General features: G+C 41.8%; 1 protein-coding gene across 1 annotated transcript; it reads left to right on the top strand.

Annotated features, from left to right (window-relative positions):
• Nucleotides 1-624: 624 nt before the first annotated feature.
• tnk2a (tyrosine kinase, non-receptor, 2a) lies at nt 625-19945 on the top strand. Its single transcript, XM_040044275.1, is given in 21 exon segments — nt 625-3614; nt 5657-5819; nt 5974-6044; nt 6331-6531; nt 6972-7121; nt 7538-7633; nt 7850-8031; nt 8117-8243; nt 8341-8487; nt 8640-8734; nt 9109-9303; nt 9973-10048; nt 10050-10065; nt 10177-10221; nt 10304-10539; nt 12854-13057; nt 13153-13772; nt 15604-15742; nt 16337-16432; nt 17295-17422; nt 18570-19945. Coding segments are annotated over 21 exon segments (3093 nt in total). The 5' UTR covers nt 625-3515; the 3' UTR covers nt 18577-19945.
• The last annotated feature ends 1635 nt before the right edge of the window (nt 19946-21580 follow it).

Here is a 21580-nt window from a genome sequence, read left to right as displayed (position 1 = left end):
ACGAAAGCCAAACCAGTTCCACACCACTGAAGTTGCAGCATTTTTTACAAACCAATTCTGGTTCATCCGCTTCATTCAACGATCCGCTTTCACCCTTCTCATTCTCCGTCGCTGCCTTACTTTTTCTGCCATGTGCGTATGAAAACAAAGGCACTGCACATGCGCGTTTTACCCATATTCTATCGCCATATTCCATTTTGTTATCATTCCTTTTTTTTTTTTGCGCCTGTCCCAGTTTCGTTCTTTTGAACATCAGAATTCTTGTCTAAAGGCGAGGAAAGATGCCCAACGGATTTACTTTACCAAATTGACCATCCCAGCCTTGCTGTAGTGGTCTATTTGATTCACCTTTTATTGTTTATTTTATTTATTTTTTATTTTCACTTGCTAGATATGGGACAGACTTGAATGAGGAAAAGAAAAGTGAGAAAAGAAGAGGGAAAAAAAAACAGTGGAGAAGAGGGACGGGGATAAAGGGCAAAAAAACAAAAACCAACTAAATAAGCAGACAAAAAAAAATACATATATCGATCACCTGTTGAGAAAGAAAAAAGAAAACAAGCAGAAGAAAACGAGAGCAATAGAATAAACAGCATCACGATGATATATGGGAATATAACAGTAAATAATGACCTCTTTCACAGAAAGAAACCAAAACCTCAAACTTTTTATCTCATTAACTCTAGTGACCAAATATTTGGTGTAACATTTGAATTAGTTATGAAATTGCAGAAGAAAAATGTTGTTTTCTTTCCAAAGCACAGGCTGAATAAATCTCAAAGCTTTCTTTTCCTGCAGTGTTTTTTTTCTTTTAAGGTGACTTATATCAGAAATATTGAAACACACAAACAAATATGGCAGGAAATTCTACCAGGTGCTGTTGAATTCATATCATGCTCTGCCTAAACCAGGACGGGGCAGGGATGAAATGTGCAGAATAAATCCTCATCTGTGCACGTTGACAGTCCCGATTGAATCTCAGATATCTGATGCTAAGATGAGAGAAAAATTAAGCAGCCACTTCCTTCCCATTGCCACTGAACATAAGCTAAATTTAGCTCTCCTATTTTTGGACCATCACCCTCAATAAAACACATGATGCCGTGCGGAGATGAAAGATCTGCTTCTGTCCTCATTTAGGCCGCAGATGCGCCCACACACTCATACATGAGCATGAATGATCCACCCAGTGACTTCATGCACCAGTTAGCTCATCTTGCTGTCACATGTTGCTAATGGTAACAGCCCAGTTTCTCACATTTGCCTTTCTTTCATTTTTGAATTACAGCAGGATCTGCAGCACTGCACTTCAACACTGTTAACGGCTTTAACTGCCAAACAAGATGTACTTTGATATACGTAATCAGATCAGAAACTGTATATGGCAGCCCACCCACTTCTCAACCAGTTCAAACAAAGAAAAAGCCACACTGAGATCCTTTTATGTTAATAATATAAATTCAAAAAGAAAAGGAGAGAAAAAACAATCAAATGTTTTCCACAATAATTAGAGCTGCATAGAAAATAAATTATCTCATGGAGTAATTGATATTCTGATTTTCAGATATTATATCTAATCCAGCATCCATATGTTGTTGAAAATCGTGAAATGTTTTTGGTTTTTTTTTAATCTAGTTAAATAGCTAAAACATCTGTTTTAAGTCTGCTCAAATGAATTAAAACTAACTAATAAATTATATTTTGCTATAAACAGTATGAGTGTACACAGTAAATGCATAAAAGTAGAAAAAATGCTCAGGATAATTTATTTAATTTCACTTTCGCTTTATTTATTTGCTAAAGGCTATGCAGTGTTTGCTGCTGATGTTAGGATTGCACCTAGACATGACAGGCAATGTAGCTTATATGCACAATTGTATATTTATTGCAAGTGAACTCTTTAGGAATATATATAAAAGAGGGAATGAGTGATATTCCAGATAATTTGGGTAATGATTTAGAATTCACCCAAAGCAAGCAGAAGACCATCTGTGAATGCATATTATATTGAACCTTGAATAAATAGGCTACGGTAGCAGAAGACCACACTGGGTTTCACTGTTGTCAGCTAAGAACAGGAACAACAGCAAACTGAGGCTTCAATTCGCACAGGCTGAGCAAAATTAGACAACAGAAGACTGGAAAAACATTGCCTGTTCTGATGGGCCTCGATTTCTGCCGTGACATTCGGATGGCAGGTACTGAATAGGGTGTAGCAGTTAAGGTTGGTGGTGGTGTAATGATGTGGTCTAGGCACACTTTGGGCTCCTTAGCCATTGTCCTTTCCATTCTTTGCCAGTGTTTTTTTGATCAATTAAACTCTAATTAAATAGTGATTAAATGCCTCACAGAACTATCTTAATTGCTTGTTGTGAGTCAAGACAAATTACGGTTGTCTTGACTCACAGCAGGACTATAATTTAAGACTGCTGTAGTAAAAGGAGGATTGTGACTTCCATCTGCACTAATTTAAATTCAGTGGTATAGCTTTATTCTGGGACACATCTCTAAGAGCAGGAGCAAGACCCCCACCCCCCGAGGCTGGGGTGGAGATGGTTTGTAATGTAAATTTTGCAGATATGCAGGAACTGTACACAATCTGAAGCAGTTTAAATAGCGCGCCCTATATGAGATTTGCTAATTGGATGTGTGGAAGCTTATCAGCTGAGGCGTCAGCTGATGTGATCTGGGATTGAGATCAGCTGATCTGCCTGGATTGTGACTGAGATTGACCTCATGATCTGCCTGAAACAGTACTGTGCTCGGTTAATATAGAACAGAGAAAAGCAGGAAATCCTCTCGTCTGCCAAACTGCAATCAGTGACTGTTTCACAGTTTTTACTTGATGAGAGATTTCAGCAACGTTTCTGACACTTCCTGAAATTGATGGCCACATCACGTTACCATCTTTTAGAAATGTTCTGCTTGTTTGGGTTGAGCTTAGCGCCTATGCCATCTGCATGTCAGAATCTATTAAATGCATGCTGGGAACTGTCTCCATCTCCTTTCTCTTCAGCCTGACCATCCATCTGTCCACCTATTTGTATCTGCAGTCTTTCCCCTCCTTCCTCTAAGATCTCCCTTTTCCACTCGCCCTCTCATTAGAGCTGCTGAATTATTTAACATCAGACAGTGGGCTTGGCTGCTGAGCCAGAAGGAGATGAAGAGGAGAGGAGGAAAAGCTGGAGAGACGGAGAAGCATGGAGGTGTCCGATACTGCGGGAAGTCGTGAGTCAGCAGGGAGAGAAAGGAGCAGTGGGAGGGAGGAGTGAAGGAGTTTATAGATAGCTTTAGGTGATACGACAGGAGAGAGTGGCGTCAAATGCCTCCCGGTGCGTTTGTGTCCGTGTTTGTGCATGCGCGCATCGATTGAGCGGAGAAGGTCATGGAGCTGAGAGGAGATTAGCAAACTAGACTCGGAGTAGGGGGAGCGCGGCAGCAGAGCTAACGCCTCCTCTGAATAGCGCAGAAACAGGAGGGCTCAATACAAAAAGGACAAGAGGAGCTGTTGCAGTATGGGGGAGAGCTATATGTACCAGCGACTCCCCTACACCAGAGGAGAGGGGGAGGGGGAGGATGAAGAGGCGGGAGACAGGAGTGTCGGTGGACAAATGGTAAAGTCTGAAGTTGTGGGTGGATGTGCAGCATCTCTTCTTCTCTGGCTGTAATTACACTATGTCTGTGTCTTTTTGTTCAGTGTTTTTCTATGAATATAAGTGTGGGTGTGGGGATGCAGGTGTATTGATCTTGGGTCTAATCTTACAGCAGACACCAGATTTCATTTGATGTCTGTTTAAATTATTTAGTATCCTCATGGTTTAAAAAACAGTGTCTACTTTGTGAACCCTGTAACTGCACCAGTTATAAGTTAAACCAAAATACTTCATTCTGAATTCAGTTTTAGGGTCTAAAATTACCCAACAGCAATTGACTATAAAGCAATAAATTAACAAGCAAGCAAACAAATGTATTCCTGCCACTTAATTATGGAAGCTTGTTTCTGCAAGTCTGCAGAGGTAATATCAAGTTAATTTGGGTTATTGTCTCAAAATTTCATGTCAAAATTTTGAGTTACTGATTGAGTATCTCAAAATTTAAAGTTACTTTTGATTAAGTAGGTCAACATTTTGAAATTTTAACGTACCTCTGCCTGGATTTTTTTTTGTTTTGTTTGTTCTGGTTTTTAAATGTGAATGTCAGACAAAAGCCTTCACACTTAATCGTGTTGCTTCTGTTAAATTTTAACCATTTTGTGTTGGGGTCCTGAATCCAGAGCGAACCTGCTAATGCTAGTCTAATGCTTAAGTCATGGTTCCACAATTGGGGCTGTTTGAACATGCGTTTGCCTATGGAGAGGGGATTTCAGCCAACTCAACATGTTTCTGTGCGTAATGTGCTGCTCCCAAGGGTAAAGTTTAGTTTTGCAAAGAGCTCTATGACAGCGCTGTATTAATGCATTTACATCTTTTAATAGTTTTTAAATATTAGGATGAAGCTATACAAAAAGCAAGAAGCTAGAGCTAGTGGTTGTTTACCTTAGCTTAACAAAGACTGTAGACTACAGTTACAGACAAATGCTGTAAAGGTAACGCTCACAAACACTCTAAAGATCTAATGAACATTTTGTATCTTTATTAATTATCCAAGAGAGTTGTCACTTCACTTATTCTGCCTCAACAAACACAGAATATTGCTAATTAGATGCGATTTACTTGGATTTTTCTCTTTCACATAGAGCCTGGCTAGCTCCTCTGTTCTTGGCTAAATTAAACCACTGTTGGTTTTAGGCTTGACATCAGTAAGTGAAGTTTGTATGTAAGAGTGCCATTAGATTAAGGCAAAGTAAATGTTGTAGTATATTGTCACAGTATACGGTATACAATTAAAGCAATTAGTTAAGAGGAAATTGTAGTTTGCTTATCATGAAATGGTGCAAAACTGGTTTTAGTTAATAATTTAAAGTCTGTGAAAAACTTTAAAGGTCTTTCAACTTGTGAATCTGTGAATCTGCACATTTGCTGCACATGCAAAATGACTCCTGCTTCGAGATCAGGAGGAGACACAAATTCCAGCCTTAAGGGGTCTCAAGCTAGTGTACTCCTCGTGTGTGCACAAAGCCTGGATAAGTGGGAGGGCTGCGTCAGGAAGAGCATCCAGCGTAAAATCGGTGCCAAATCAAATATGCAGATCTATCCGCTTTGGCTACCCCTTGGGAAATAAAGGAGCAGCACAAAGTACCTTTTGCTGGGGAATCTGCAAAAAAAGATGAAACAGTAGCGTCCTAAACAATTGTCAGAAAATGTGTTTGTTGAATCTTGAAAGTCATTTTCAGGAGTAAAAATGCCCCAAATTTTCTTACTCCAGCTTCTTAAAATATGAGCACTTGTTGTTTTCCGTTCTTGATGCTTTTCCAGATATCTAATCATTACATTGGTGCTGCAGATGTCACATCCCATCAGTCATTTTGGTTTTTCATAGCTGAGAGTAGCTCCTGCACTTAGAGCACACATTACAGTGTGCCCATTAATGGGGTCCATTAACATCACGCTCAATAATGGAACAATTCAATCGCATAAGCAGAGCTATGTTAAAACTGCAGGCTGTTAACAGCACTGTATGCATCCTGATGCAGGTGAAATGTGTGTTTGCTGTGTAGATGCAGTGTGAGGAGGGCACAGAGTGGCTGCTGGAGCTGCTGACAGATGTGCAGCTGCAGCAGTACTTCCTGCGGATCCGTGATGATCTCAACGTCACACGACTCTCACACTTTGACTACGTCAAGAATGAAGACCTGGAGAAGATCGGCATGGGACGCCCAGGTACCTCTTTAAGTGTTTTTCACCCCAAACCTACGTGATAAACAGGTAATCTAAACAAATATCAGATGTGTCTGTGTGTTATCTTTTAGAAAAATACACTATAAACATATAATAAAATCCAGGTTTATTTGTGTTTGTGTTTTTGCTGGTCCAGGTCAGAGGAGGCTCTGGGAGGCAGTCAAGAGGAGACGAGCCCTTTATAAAAGAAAATCCTGGATGAGCAAGGTGCAGTACCTCTCCTGTCCTGAAAGTTGCTCAAGCAAGGCTGCAATCTCACAATATGATATTCATGTATAAGCTGCATTTGTAAAAATGTCTGCTTTCACCCTCAGGTATATTTAGGAAAAGGAATTTTAGTTTGTAGTGATGTGGCTTTGATTCTAATTTTATTTTATTTTTTCATGTTATGTCACATGGTCTATGTGTGTCTTTTATCAAAATAGGTTAATTTAGATTCATTTAGATTCAAATCAAGCGTGTTCGCATGCATAAGAAGTTTCTGGCCCTGCAGGTGTTTCCAGTGAAACGACCGGACGCTGACACACAGCAGCCCCTCGGGGCATCGTCTGCCGTGGTCCCAGCCAGTAGTGAGTCAGGGGCCGCGCTCACCTGCCTGATTAGAGAGTCGGAGCTTCAGCTGTTTGAGCGGCTTGGAGACGGGACATTCGGGGTGGTGCGGCGAGGAGAGTGGACTGCACCCAACGGCAGAGTGGTGAGATGAAGAAACACAGTATGAGGCAGCTGAGAATGTATGACATAGAGGCTCAGGGTGTGTTTGCCCACAAACAAGCCACTTGGGTCTCATCTAGGCTAAGCATGTGGGTCCCATAGCAGTTTATCCCTTTTGGGCCTGTAAGAAATATATCTGTGGGTAACTCGTAGTCTGCTTGCATGAGAAAACCTACATAGGAGGTAGAAAGGGCAAAGCTGCCATGGGCTCTGTGTGCACACCAACTAGGGGCCCACGTAGGATAAATGTGGGTTGTGTGGGTCTGCCCGCAGAGAGGCCACACATGCCCCAAAAGGACACATTTGCTGGGTATTTGTCACTTCCTCTTAAGTTAGAGCATCCCATTTGAACTCCACAAAGTGATTTACTTATTTATTTTTTTACAGAGGTTTCTCTAATATCATCTCTCCTTTTCTTTGTAGTTGTCAGTGGCAGTAAAATGCCTGAAATCAAATGTACTGGACTCAGACGGTCTGGATGATTTCATCAGAGAGGTGAATGCCATGCATTCACTGAGCCACCAAAACCTCATCCGCCTGTATGGCATCGTCCTCACACAGCCTATGAAGATGGTAATCCATGAGACACACACACACTTATAAGAGGGAGTTTGTCCTCTTTTTGAGAACTTGATTTATTTCCAACAGTCGATACATTGTAGCTGCTGAGCTATCAGATGTTTTCAGTGTTTTTACGCTGAATGTTTCAGAGCTGTTAAGCTCAGTTTAGCCTGCAGGAGTTTCTGCTGCCTCAGGTCTGGCTACTTTAGAATAGCCCTGAATATAAGATCAGTGTTTCCCACACACAGAGGAAATTCAAGTACAAAAGAGTTCACACAGTCTACAAGTTAAAGATTTGCCGCTTCCAGATGTAACATATTTTTTAAAAAAGCACTGAAAAACAGTACAGACGGGATATATATTTTAAAAGCAGTGCACAAAACATAAACACAATGAGCTCTGAGCACATTTTGTTTGTTGGAGTGTAGGTGACTGAGCTGGCTCCTCTGGGCTCCCTGTTGGATCGGCTCAGAAAGCGGCAGGGTCACATCCTCATCTCCTCGCTGTGTAACTATGGCGTGCAGGTCAGTTAATGCCGAAAGGAAAAAACCCCACAATGAAATTCCGTTTTATCACACTGTTCTCTCTATTAGATTTTCTTGAGTACAGTTTCCATAATATTTGTACATTTGTTTAAATTTAAATGTTTATTTGTTGGAGATACAGCTCTATTTTATGACATTTCCCATGTGTAAGAATGCAAAAATGCTCCCATCTGTCACTCCACACCTTCTCCACAGGTGGCCTGTGGGATGGCTTACCTGGAGCAGAAGCGTTTCCTCCACAGGGACCTCGCAGCCCGTAATGTGCTGCTGTCCACCAATGAAACTGTGAAGATCGGAGACTTTGGCCTAATGAGGGCACTGCCTAAACACACCGACCAATACGTCATGGAGGAAGGCCACAAAATCCCTTTCCCATGGTGAGAGTGACTTTTTTTCTGTCTCTACATACTATCTGTGTTTCATTATCTCAGCGTCTCAGTTGTTTTTCACCGATCTCTCCAGGTGTGCTCCAGAGTCTCTGAAGTCTCGCACTTTCTCTCACGCATCTGACACCTGGATGTTTGGGGTCACCCTTTGGGAGATGTTCACCCACGGACAGGAGCCGTGGCTGGGTCTGAATGGGAGCCAGGTGCATCTTTGAACAACCCTCCGCCATGAAAAATAAAATAAATGAATTATTCATTAGCTTCAGCTAATCACGCCATTATTTATGTGTCGGTTTGCAGATCCTTCACAAGGTGGACGTGGAAGCTGAGAGGCTGTGTAAACCAGACGATTGTCCTCAGGATATCTACAATGTGATGCTGCAGTGCTGGAGCCCCAAACCTGAAGACAGACCAACTTTCATTGCCCTCAGAGACTTCCTGCTCGAGGTAGCACAGTAGTTTAAGCAAAACACTGTTGATCGTAATCACTAAATGTGCTTTAGGAAACCATTCTTTGTTGGCTGCAAGTATGTATTCCATGTCTAAAGGCTGTCTTTGACTCTGCTGGTGACACTGACGACACTGTGTGTGCTCTGCAGACCATGCCCACAGATATGAGGGCCCTGCAGGACTTTGAGGAGGAAGACAAGCTCCAGATTACAATGAATGATGTTATCACCATCATTGAAGGAAGGTCAGTGTGTGATGTTTTGTTAGCTAGAACATGCCTGTAAGGCATCCTTTTAGCCTGATTTTTGAGAGAGAAAGCAGTTTCTTAATCAGGTTAGTGGGTTTGAGAGTCGTGCTTATGTAAGTGCCTACTACACAACGGATCTCCCGTTGAAACTGGATTCCTTACATTGTAGAAAATTACTGCAATTATAATCTTATGACTTCCTTATCACATTAATGTGCAGTGTGTGCATTGTATATATTGTATGTCTGTAACTACCTAACTACTAAATTAAAACCCAGAAGTTGGCAATTAAGAACGTGTACTGCTACAAGAATGCACATTACTGTAGGACAGTCACCACGTTGTTTTCATACCTGTTTGTGTGTTTTCAGGGCAGAGCACTACTGGTGGCGAGGTCAGAACAGGCGCACACTGCGTGTCGGTCAGTTTCCCCGTCATGTAGTGACGTCAGTCGCCGGTCTTTCCGCCCAGGACATCAGCCGGCCACTTAAACACTCTTTTATACACACTGGACATGGAGACACAGACCCCCAGAGGAGCTGGGGACACGCAGACCGCATAGACAGGTTAATGATACAGTACCTACAGTAATGTAGTGTCATACAGTGTGCTTCGTCAGATGTGACTGTGCTCTCTGCGTCCATGGATGGCTGTAGGCTGCTGGGCTAATGTTAGAGTCCCACCACAAGTCCAGAACGCAGAAATAGAAGACTGGAAAATGAATCTATTACAGAATAGACTCTTCTTTAAAACAGGTTAGGAAGGAGGATTTATAGATTTGTGTTATTTACATTAGGATTCCACAATGATAAGGCAGGAGAACAGATAACAGTTCTAAAAAAAAATCAGTTTGAAAGAAGAAAAATCACGTAAAGACAAAGCACTAAAATTGCGTTTTAACTGAAACCATGCATGTACTATTTTAAGACTGCCTATACTGCAGCTCCCCACTAGAGGGCAGCTGTGTATCATGCATAGTTTAACAGATGTTTTGCTGTTGAGCTTTAGAGGATTTTAGAAGACATGTCCACATTCACTGCACTGTTTGCAACAATAGAGGAGTAGTGAAATAATTTTACTGATGTTACAGTACCTACAACGGGATTATTAACATGTTATTAACAGGTATGTTTATTTATTAGCTTCAACCATCTTCAGTATGAGTTAAAGGAGGGGACTTGGACTTATTTTCAATTTTAAACTTTTATTACATAAAAATGATTTTCTTTCCTTAGCCTGTACTTGGGGAACCCCATGGACCCTCCTGATGTCCTGGGAATGGATTCAGGCATTGCGAGACCGACCAAACTTCCCTAACCGTGCCAAGAGTAAATTCATTTGTGCCGTGAGACTGTATTTTTGCTGAATAGTGATCTAACTTTTCTGTTACACCGATGCATGTCAAATCGAACCTAAACGCCTTTGTCTGTTTTTATCAGAGCTACCTCCCCCTCGTCCACCCCAACCTGCCGTTCTGATCAAGAGTGAGATTTTTTCTTTAATCCTTCAAACACATGCATGTCAGTAGAAGCAATTTTCTAAATCTAGTGTTTCATGTGTGTCCAGAGCCGTTCTACGACTCTGTGATGGACGATTACGATGACGAGGAAGACGCCAGCGTGTCGTCTGGGTTGAAGAAGCTGGGAGCATCCCTGGGTCTGAAGCTTCGGCCGTGGGAGGGGACAGGCGTGCGTTCAGCCAAGAGCGAGGTGTCGCTTATTGACTTCACCGATGACAGTTTCAGCTCTACCACACCTTCTCCGCTCACTGAGTCTCGGCAGCTGGATGAGGACACCCTAAAGGTAGCTCAGGCCTGAGTCGGACTGTAATAGTTGATGCTCTTACCCTCATTAGTAAGAGATTTTTTTTTTTTACTTCACCTAATGTGACTTCAAGACTGCATTGACCAATATGAGTCCCATTTCTCCTTTCATTATGGCCTAGAACTGTCTTTTAATGAACTGTTGAGGGTTGATCAAGCTGAGGTTGGCATGATTCTTTTCTTTCTTTGAATGTCACCCACTCCCCGAGTGGAAGCATCCTGTAATCACAGCAGAGGGGTCTTATATTCCCAGCTCATCTGGAGAATTAGCCATATGATCTTTTCAGTTCACCCTCTACAACTAAACAATGATTGTGATGTAGTTCAAAGGTTTTCAAGACACATGAGGGACCTTACACGGCCACATGCATGGCAGTATCCTCAATGTGTGTGCACAGTATCCTGTGCACACACAGCTTGAAATCTTTGCCACTACTCACAAATGATGAGCTGTCTTGTTCCCCAGAGTCAGTGGTCCAACCTTTGGCCTAGAAATGTCATAAATAACCCCTTCTGCTTGAATTCACCCAAGGCGCGTGCAATATGATGGATGATCAGTACTTATTGATTGATAATGTACACGTTCACGCTTTAGTGGTCTTCAGCGGAGTTGCACAGTAATTCCACCTCATACCTTCAGTCTGCCTTCGATCATCCTGACCAAGCTGCAGCTTCATGATATTTATACTGAAGTTTTTGAAGTAAAAGTAAAAGTAATTTATATAGCTCTTTTTAAGACAGGAAGCTATTACAAAGTGCTTCACATGGGAATAGAAAAGCATTTCAAACAAATCAAATCACTTTTAGTGTCACGTCACATTACTGGTACACTGGTACAGCACATGTGAGCAAGCTTCACAGGCAACAGTGGTGTGCAAAAAATACAAGAAACATAAGAAACAAGCCAAATATAAGAGCAGGAATGTGAGAATTATAAGAATAAATATGTACAATTTTAAGGATGTATGCACATTAGTAATATCTATGCCAAAATATATATGTGTGTGTGTGTGTGTGTATATACATACATATATGTAAAATATACAGAGGTCAGCAGTTTGAATATTGTGCACAAAAATGGCATATATGTACATTATGGAGTGCATAGTGTTGAAGTTCCGGTAGGTGAGAGTGAGGTGTCTATGCAGTGTTCAGCAGTCTGGTGGCCCGAGGGAAAAAGCTGTCCCTCAGTCTGCTGGTTCGGGACGGATACTGCAGTACCTCCTGCCTGACCGAAGTAGTTTGAACAATTTATGGCTGGGGTGACTGGAGCCTTGATGATCCTACCCACTTTCCTCAGGCAACACCACCACCTCCAATTATCCTTTCAGAACACAGCACCACTCTCTGGAGAGCTTTGCGGTTGTAACCGGTGCTGTTGCCATACCACGTGGTGATGCATCCAGTGAGGATGCTCTTAATGGCACAGCAGTAGAAGGTCCTGAGGATGTGGGGGCTCATGCTGAATCACTTCAGACTCCTGTGAAAGAAGAGGCACTGCTGCGACTTCTTCACTGTTTTGTGTGTACTGACCATGTGAGATCCCTCGCCAGATGTCGCCTAGGAAACGGAAGCTGCTCACTCTCTCCACAGCAGCGGTGTTGATGGTGATGGGGGTATGTGCTTCCCTACACCTCCGTAAGCCCACTATCAACTCTTTTGTCTTTGTGAGTTTGAGGGTGAGATGGTTGTCTTGGCACCAGTGTGTCAGGGCACTGACCTCCTCCCTGTAAGCCATCTCATCACCTTTGGTGACCACCACCACCAAACAAACAATATAACAATATTGAATAATTGAAACTTGTGACTCAAACAAAACTCTAACCCTGGAGGAGGTGGACCTTAATAGGTCAACCAGAAATGACCACTTCCAACTTATGGGTTCTGTAATAGTTTTTTTTAAACAGAGCTGTACTGTTGGCTAAACAAGGTTAACTTAATATCTTGGCTTGAACATTAAAAAGAAGAAAGAAAGAGGATATCCAGACCTTTGCAAAACAATTTTTCAGGATTTTCTGGCTGAAAGTCAGGTTTTCTTGACCGACAGTGGGTAACTATGCATAAATAAATATAAATGTAATGATGATTTGATGGAAATCGGTGCATTTTCTGGTTATTTCTGAAGAATTAATAAGGACAAATGTGAGTAATTCAAACCCCAGTGAACACAAAGAAGTAATATTACTGCAGCAGTGATGATTTCCTTTTGGCTCTGGCTCAAACTTTTTTTTGTTATGCAGGAAAAATCTTAATAACGTTGGATAACTTTTCCTTGTATCTATTTGTCTTCTCAGGACACTCCCTCCATTCTGGACTGGCCTCTCCCCCAGCCAGCGTACGATGAAGTTACTGCAGAGGCTGAGGATCAATCAGAGGACCAGGAAGTGCGGTCCATATATAAAGGGTTGACTGAAGAAGCTTCTTCATCCGCTGGTGGTGGCTTGACAGGAAGGAGCGAATCCCAGTCAGCTGACCTCTTCCAGGAGCTACAGAGGGAGGTAGTGAAAGCTGTATTAATGCCATTCGGGATCGATTTTTACTCTTAAATTATCACCCAAGCTAACATAAAGCTGCTGTTTCTCTGTTGATGTAGGTGATGGTGAAGCTGCAGGTTCCAATGGCAACAGGCCGCTCCCTCCCCTCCTCCCCACTCCCCATGCCTCTGGCTCCTTTGGGCCCGCACCGACAGATCCATCTTCCCCCTCCATCTCCCTCGTCTGCCTCCTCCTTTGCCTCCTGCTTTGAGGACAGGCCTGTGCTGCCTCCTCGCAGTCCCGTCCCTCCTCTGCGTCCCTCCAAACACAACCTCTCCGCCCGTGCCATAAACCCAGAAGCACGCACCAGCTCCATTTCACTGGGCAACGAAGATGACACACCTCCTCAGATCCCACCCAGAGACCACGCCTTTTCTCAGCCAGGCTCCCGCTCCTCGTCACCTATAGCATTGCCACCTCCTCCTCTCGCCGTCTCGCCCCGTCGGGCATCGGGACTGCTGGGTCCACTCCTGTCCTCCAACTCTCCATCGTCGTCTTCCTCTTTGCCTCAAGCTTCATCCCATTCCTCACGCTTAGGACTTCCTGGCTCATCGTACTCCTCCACGTCCTTACTGGATCCACTCGCCTTTCGTGAGGGGCGTGGCCTTTCCTCACTGATTGACAGTTCGCAGAGCTCTGCCCCCGTCCCACTGCCGGAGAGACCAGCTTTCCTGGAGAGGTGAGTTTTTCATGGAGGCAGATTTTTATGGGTGGAGAGCAAAAAACAAATTTGTTCCCTTGATAATTTATATTTCTTCCAGAGCATTTATGTATAAACAAAAAATAGTCCTCAAATGTAATGTTGGGGTAACATTATATTTTTGCCAGCTCAGTGTTAGAGATTTTTATGGCTCTGACATCAGCACTGCACCCTACAAAAAAAAAGAGGATTTGAGGACTTGATAACATGGGACCAATCAAGTGAAATGGTACACATGTACACTGGGGTGTTTGTGCATGTGAGGGATCATCCAATTAACCCCAGCATTGCGTGACACTAACTAAATGGCACGTGTGCTCCTTCTTCAGCGCTTACTGACTTTACACGGATATATTTATTTTCAAATTTCCCACAAGGTAAATAACAAGTGAAAAATATCCACTATTATGTGAATAACACCTAGGTTGAAATTTGACATAATTTTTATTTATTATTATTTATTTTCATGAAGATCAGGAGCTAAAGTGAGTCATCAAATCACTTGGCATGAGGCATTGCTATTTTATTAGCATTTGTTGTAATAGAATATTTTTTCAGCTTGTTTGAATTTGTCGTCAAGCTGTTGAAACAAAGCTCACATCTGTGTGCTGAGTTCAGGGGGGACCGCAATACAGAAAACAAGCAAGCTTTTAAACCAGATACCAAAGACAAAGAGGAGCTGGCAAGTGGTTGCGCTCACCAACCACTTGCCAGTTTGGACCTCATTTGTCCTTCATAGCATCCTTAAGTCTTCATACCATAGATTAACGAGGAGCTGGAAACATTCCTCAGATATTTGGGTCCATATCGACATAAAAGCATCACACAGGTGCTGCACATTCGTGATGCCAATCTCCTGTTTCACTGCATCCTGAAGGTGCTCTAATGGACTGAGACGTGGTGACTGTGGAGGCCACATTTTACTCATTTTCATTTTGCAAAATATACTCATGTATGCTGTGGTGTTTAAGTGACACTCATTTGGTGCCAAGAAAATATAATCCACATCATTACACAACCACCACCAGCCTGAACTGTTGATACACGGCAGGATGGATCCATGATTTCTGACCCTACCATCTGAATGTTGCTGCGGAAATGACATCAGACAAGGCGCCAGTCTTCCAATCTTCAGTAATTCAGTTTTAGTGAGCCTGTACAAACTGTAGTGTCAGTTTCCTGTTTTTAGCTGACAGGAGTGGACAGGAGGTTTGACATGCAGTGACTTCAGAGTTGCTCTTCTTCATACCTTGGTTGGGTCAAAGCAGTCCGGCCGTTCTCCTCTTTAAATTAACCAAAAGTAACGTACAACTGGAACAAGACACAGAGGAATCGTAAATAAATGTTTTATAGTTGGAAAATGTCGTCAGAGACTTATTATTACGAGAATTTCTTCAGTGCAACAGTAAAATTTCAGATGTCATTCACAGAGAAACATCATCAGCTAAGGGGCGATGGTGGCTCAAGAGCTGGCAGTTTGTCTTGTAATCAAAAGGTTGCCGGTTTGAGCCCCGGCTCGGACAGCCTCGGTTGTTGTGTCCTTGGGCAAGACACTTCACTCGTTGCCTGCTGGTGGTGGTCAGAGGGCCCGGTGGCGATAGTGTCTGGCAGCCTCGCCTCTGTCAGTGCGCCCCAGGGTGGCTGTGGCTACAATGTAGCTTACCATCACCAGTGTGTGAATGTGTGTGTGAATGGGTGAATGTTGTGTAAAGCGCTTTGGGGTCCATAGGGACAAAGTAAAGCGATATACAAATACAGGCCATTTACCATTCAAAATAATTCATATGCCATATTTCATGTTTCTTAACAGATACGGAGCAGCCAACATGGCGGCAGTCAAACCTATGATGCAGCAGCACCCTAGTGGAGCCAAACCGAACACCTCCTACAACAACAATAACGGCCGAGCTGCAGCTCCCAGCATTCAACGGGAACAGAGCATCAGACAGGTGAGGGAGATCATAAGGAATGTCACTTTTTCTATTAAAACAAAAAAGTCATAACTTTTATTTGTTGAGAGTCACAGAAATGACAAACACCGAATGCTGTTGTTTTCCACAGGCAGACAAATTAGAGTCACTGATTTCTAGATAACACATGAAAAGCTAAATTGTCCCTTTTTATTGAATTCACATCCTTTTATCAACAAAGCTTTTAATTGCGAGAATGTAATGCTCAAAAAGCCGCAGATTTGAATCATATTCATATGGTTTTAACATTACCTGAGGAAGAATAATATTAAAAAAGAAAATCATTAACTTTATTACTAATTTCATTGGGACTGCGAATTAGGGAAAAACTTCAAGGGGCTTGTGGCTAATTTAAAAACAGTTTGATTCATTGCATAAGTGACTGAGAGAGTTTGAAAAGAAGGAAACCTGCTCGTTTTGTCACTTCTTCTCTTTGTACAAGCATATTAACAAATGTGCCCACGCAGAGTTACTCTCTGAAATAAAAGTAGATTTCTTTTCATGTGTATGCATATGACAGTTGCACTTCTTTAAAATGCAAACATGACGTTAAGTTTATTGTCTGATTGTCAGGTCCAAGGAGCTGTGCACGGTGTCACGATAGAGGAGTGTCAGGCTGCTCTGCAGAGCCACGAGTGGAGCATCCCTCAGGCCATAAACCATTTAAAGGTGCAACTGTCTGTCTATACACCTTCCTAGTTTATTTGTTGCCGTTAACAAAGAATATATAAATGAATCAGAGCGCAAAAAAGTGACATATTAACAGCTATTAAGTGTGTTACTGACCTCTTGCAGTTACTGATGGACCATGAACTGCTCTGTAAACTGTGTGATCCAACACAGCAGAAAATTGAAAACAGAATTGCTGAAAAAGAAAAGAATCAATGTGTTGCAATAGCCGAAAGTCCAGACCTCAGTGGGAAGTGCATAAATGAATGCACTTAAACCTCAATGAAGCAACTATTAAAGAAGAGCGGGCCAAAATTCAAACTTGCGATGTCAGATACTGATAAAGCCCTACAAAAAGCGATTACTTCAGATTATTGCTGCTAAAGGTGTTTCTACAAGCTATTAAATCATGGGGTGTACTTAGCTTTCCACATGCTGATTCTACATTTTGGCTTAGTCTTGTCACATAAAGACAAGACTAATAATGACACGTTCAACCATAGAACTGAAAGAGGGTTGTATACCAGGGATTGTAAACACACACATTGAGTTAGGGAGGTTACTGATTGTTTTTGTCCTGTGCTTTTAAAGGTCTTATTATAATTAATGAAACTGGATTAAATTGTTTTCTTTCAATTTTAACATTTAAGCCATTCAGTGGCTCTGCTTTTGAGAAGTACATAGGTAGCTAAAGTTTATTGTCATCATAAAGGTTAGGATGTGGGAGCTTTTCTGTTGCTAAAGAAAGCCAGTGTTCATGCTGCAAAAGAGCATCAGAACAGCAAGAAGAGAGTTAAATGTAGTAAAAACAATGATGGTAAATCACGTGTTTAAAATGCTTCTTTCACCATCTGCGCTGTAGGTGGAGCAGCTGTTTCGGCTAGGGCTGCGTTCAAGAGCCGAGTGCGAGGAGCTGCTGCAGCATCACCAGTGGGACCTGGAACATGCCAGCACGGTCATGCTGGACACATACGGACCACATCGCAACAGGTAATCAACAGTAAATGGACAGAAAAGAGCGGATGGATGCCCACTTTGTTTTTTTGTAGTACTGAGCTCTGAGTTACTACTGTCTGTAGCGGCTGATGTCTCTCCCAGGTTGAAACCTGCTTTTAATGTGCCGCTAGGTTTGTCAGCATGACATGACAGCACAAGCACAAATGTGCTAACGATCCATCTGCTTCCTCCATCCTCCTGTTAGACTGCTGCTCCGGTTGCTTTTAAGGAAAATTTTATACACTTCTTAACCTGTGGCTGTCAAATTTCTGACTTCTGGCTTGTTGACACAGTGAGAAAAAGAACTTGAGCTAAAATAATCTCTCAAGTAATTTTCTTATTTTAGATTTTCAGTTGGTCATATTGGAAAGAGTGCTTGTAAAAAAAATAAAAATAAAACCTCAAGTTCTCATTTTTACTTTTATCTAACTTTATGGATTTTGCTTTTGTCATTCATTTATTTGTTGTCCACAGTAAGCGTCATTATATGTCAGCTCAGACACAGCTGACACTCAGCGATCATTGCTACTGTCACTAGGGGGCAGTGTCAGAAGTATGTGGAACCGCTGAATGTAGAAGCTTTTTGGAGGGAGAGGTAAATTATCCACCAAGACTTGCAGGCTTGATTTGTAAAATACAGACACAGACTCCTGCTATTAAGTTTGCAGTAAGATAAAGTATCTGGATTTCTGTTTGTACAGTTGACTACACTGCAAAAATTAAAAAAAAGAAAGGAAAAAATAACAACACAAACGTGGTCAAGAGGAGGTCAGCAAGTCATATTCTGCTGTGGTGACAGCTAACAGAAAACCAGCAGCCTCGTAAAAATCCATCTGCCATTCACGCATCCCCAATAAAAATGTGAGCAGGTGAGCTTAGTTAGAAATATGAGTAACTGTGAACAGGAAATGTAGATGTAGAGGCAACATGTTTATTTGTTCTGTAAGTTTAGGAATTTTAACACACGATTCACTGCTTTTTTCCTAGCCAACCTCCAGTGGCCACTACAGGAAGTGCAGTTTTTGGCTTCATTTTTCAGCCCTGCTTAGAGCTTAAACACTCAGCGTTCAGCGATTGTTTGCTGTTTTATAGAATCCTAAACAAAGAAGCTGATATTGTACATTGTTTTTCTGCTTCTTAGGAAGTGAGAGCAGGAGGACAAATTGAGCGGCAGTCACCTTCTGACAAGCTCCCGAGCTCATCTGGATCAGCGCGCTGACACCGAGTCAGCAGGATGACTCATTGCTCCAAAGACCAGAGACGCTTTTTAATGACCATTAAAAAGCGTCTCTGAAGCAGCATGTGTGAATACCTGCTACTACCTGTGTCACTCACATGCATGCTCACTATAACCTAAAGGAGCAGCTGTTACATGATTAACAATATTTACTTGAACAGTTGTTATTTATCTTTTTTTTTTTTTGTTCTTTTTTTTTTTTTTATCATTGCATTAATCCAGAGTTTGCAGCAGCTACCAGCTGAAACAAACTTTTTCTGGTTGTGAGGTTGTTGTGTGTGTATGTGTGTGTCTGCGTGCGTGTGTGTGCATAAGCTTACTGTAATGTCAAATGGCTTTTTGCTGTCAAAAAGAATCAGGGAGGTATGAGCTGGCGTATAGTTGCACTTTTAGGAAAAATATACAATTAATGTTGTATAAAACATTTTACCGAGCATGTCAACAAAGATGCTAACTGCTGGTCAGAAGAACAATCTATCAGTGAAGTGAAAATGTTGATATGACTGAAGGCATATCAGATATTATTATTATTACTGTATTTTTGTGTCTTAAAGGTTCCACGTGGAGTTTTCATGTAAAAAGGCATTCAAAAGTCTTGAAACCTGCATTCTTCACATCCCAGCATGTCGTCGTCTTTCCTGCCGTCGTTGGCAAATTGCAATGTGAATCGTAAAAAACTGCTTCATAGTGCTTTGAGAGTTCAAGAACTCCACAGGTTGCCTTTAAGCAAAACATTTCTGGCTTTACAACAGCAGGAATTCTGAGTGATGTCTTTAGTTTTTATTATAGGAATATTCCTATCTTTTCCTCGTGGATACAGGGTATTAGTCAAATCTCTGCAAATTAGATATCTACTGCTACTTTAAACTCATGGTTAGCATTTCTTACTGTGATTCTGCTGTATGATAATCATCATGCTGAAGAACCTGTCACGCACTTGATTTAGTGGGCTACTGCTACGTGCTGTCGATGCCAAATTTCATAATGCGCGTGTGCAGATATTAAAAATTTTAACAGCTACATGGAAAAGTTTCTTTTTTTTACAAAAAAACAAACAACAAAACTGGAAAGTTAAACTTCAGACAGGTGGTAGCAGCTTGGTGAATATGTTTATAGCAGTCATAACTCAGTATGTGTGAAGCATTCAGTTAAGCTCAACTATGAAATCTGTTTAATGTGACACTGACTATAATGTACTGTTTAATCTGAGTTGCTTACAAATGTAAAATGCAAATATGGCCTTCGTTGTTTTATAATAAACTGTAATCTCATTTCTGAAAGCTTTCCTGTGGTTATTTCATTAGTTGGATACAGCGGGAAGACTGGAAGACACAAAGCGGAGATGGAACTCTACATATGTGGTTGGCAAAGATGTTAAGGATATGGAAGTCTGATTTTAATGGGATAAACTAATCCTTTGATTAAATAATGTCAAATTAACTGAAAAAATCCCCCTAAAACTATTTTGTTTACACCAGAGCAAGTGGACCCTGAAGCACGATGTGACACTGGAATCAGGCTAAGAGAAGATGTAAGGGAATGGGAGCATGGATCCTGAGGCTGCGTTCTCCGAGTGGTAAAAGTGAGTGGGCAGGTATTAAAGGTATCTGATGTGTGGCCTCGACACAGGAAAGCCAAAATTAATCCCTGAGATTGTTTCCTCGGGGAAACACAAAGACCTAGAGGTTTCTCTAGGGAGCCTGATACAAGTAGTAGTGAGTGGATGAGCCAGCATTTAATGGGCCCGAGACAACTAGTTTAAACTGAGACGTGCAATGAATTATGAACACCGTTTGTAGGTGATTTGAAATGGGCTGCAGAAGGTATCACACTGCCAACTTCAAAACATCCAATGAACCTGGGTGACAATCTTTTGGACTTGGTCTTTGATGGAATATCCTTTTATGCTGTAGGAGGTCAGAACAGTCTGTCAAGCATTTGTTTTGGTTGACTCTCAGGAGTAAGGCTTCCCTTGCAGTTCTCCAAATCCTGCATGGAGTTGGATGGAGGGACCACCAAATTCTCCCTCCAATGCTAGGAATCAGGAAGGCTGACAACCTAAAGAACACTCAAAAGTCACTGTGTTGTGTGCATATTTTCTCCATGATGAATGAAAGCTCCAGATGGTGTTGCTTTCAGTTCTTGGATAGGACCCAGTCGTGTGGCTTTTTTTTTTTAGGTAACCCAGACGAAGCATATTCATGTGTCAAGAATAGAGCCGAAACCCTTCCACACCTTGAAGAGCCTTAGCCCCATATCTTGTCAGTGGGTATATACACACTGTAAAGTGATCTGGTCATTGTGAAGCCTTTTCTCACTGGCTGTCACAGGCCCAATACCCCAAACTCTAGGAGGGCACCCCAAAAGAAGTGATTGAATGCTTTCTCCAAGTGCAAAAAAAACATGCATGCAAATCCTCAGATATCCTCAAGAGTATAAAGAGTTGTTGCCAGGACATAAACCCCATTTTTCCTCTTCAATCCGAGGTTCGACTAGTGGAGAGTCTACTCTCCAGTCACCTTTCAAAGGATTGTGAAGCTGGGGCACATCCTCCGACCACGTATCTTAAAAGGTTTGCCAATCCAGAGACTCTGTCCCAGGTTAGCCCTACAACATCCAAGGACTCAGGGCAAATTTCATTCAATGAATTTATTCAAAGAGTTTATTGTAACCTCTGTAACCTCAGCCCTAATGATGGGCGAGTTGGTCCTCTTCTTCCCATATTCCTGTACTTCTTCTACCAAAAATATCTCAGTTCAGTTCAGAAGACCATTGAAGTATTTTTTCATTTGCCTCACTGCATTCTCAGCTATAATATATAAGAAATCTACATATGGTTTTATTAGAAAATCACCTTCGGGACCTCTATTATACATGAGTATAATACAATAAGTATCCATCTTTATCCATGTTTA

Source organism: Simochromis diagramma, unplaced genomic scaffold (assembly GCF_900408965.1).
Source record: "Simochromis diagramma unplaced genomic scaffold, fSimDia1.1 OVJJ01000602.1, whole genome shotgun sequence".
Taxonomy (NCBI): Eukaryota; Metazoa; Chordata; class Actinopteri; order Cichliformes; family Cichlidae; genus Simochromis; species Simochromis diagramma.
The sequence above is the reverse complement of the archived record's forward strand: the minus strand, read 5'-3'. Positions and strand labels throughout refer to the sequence as shown.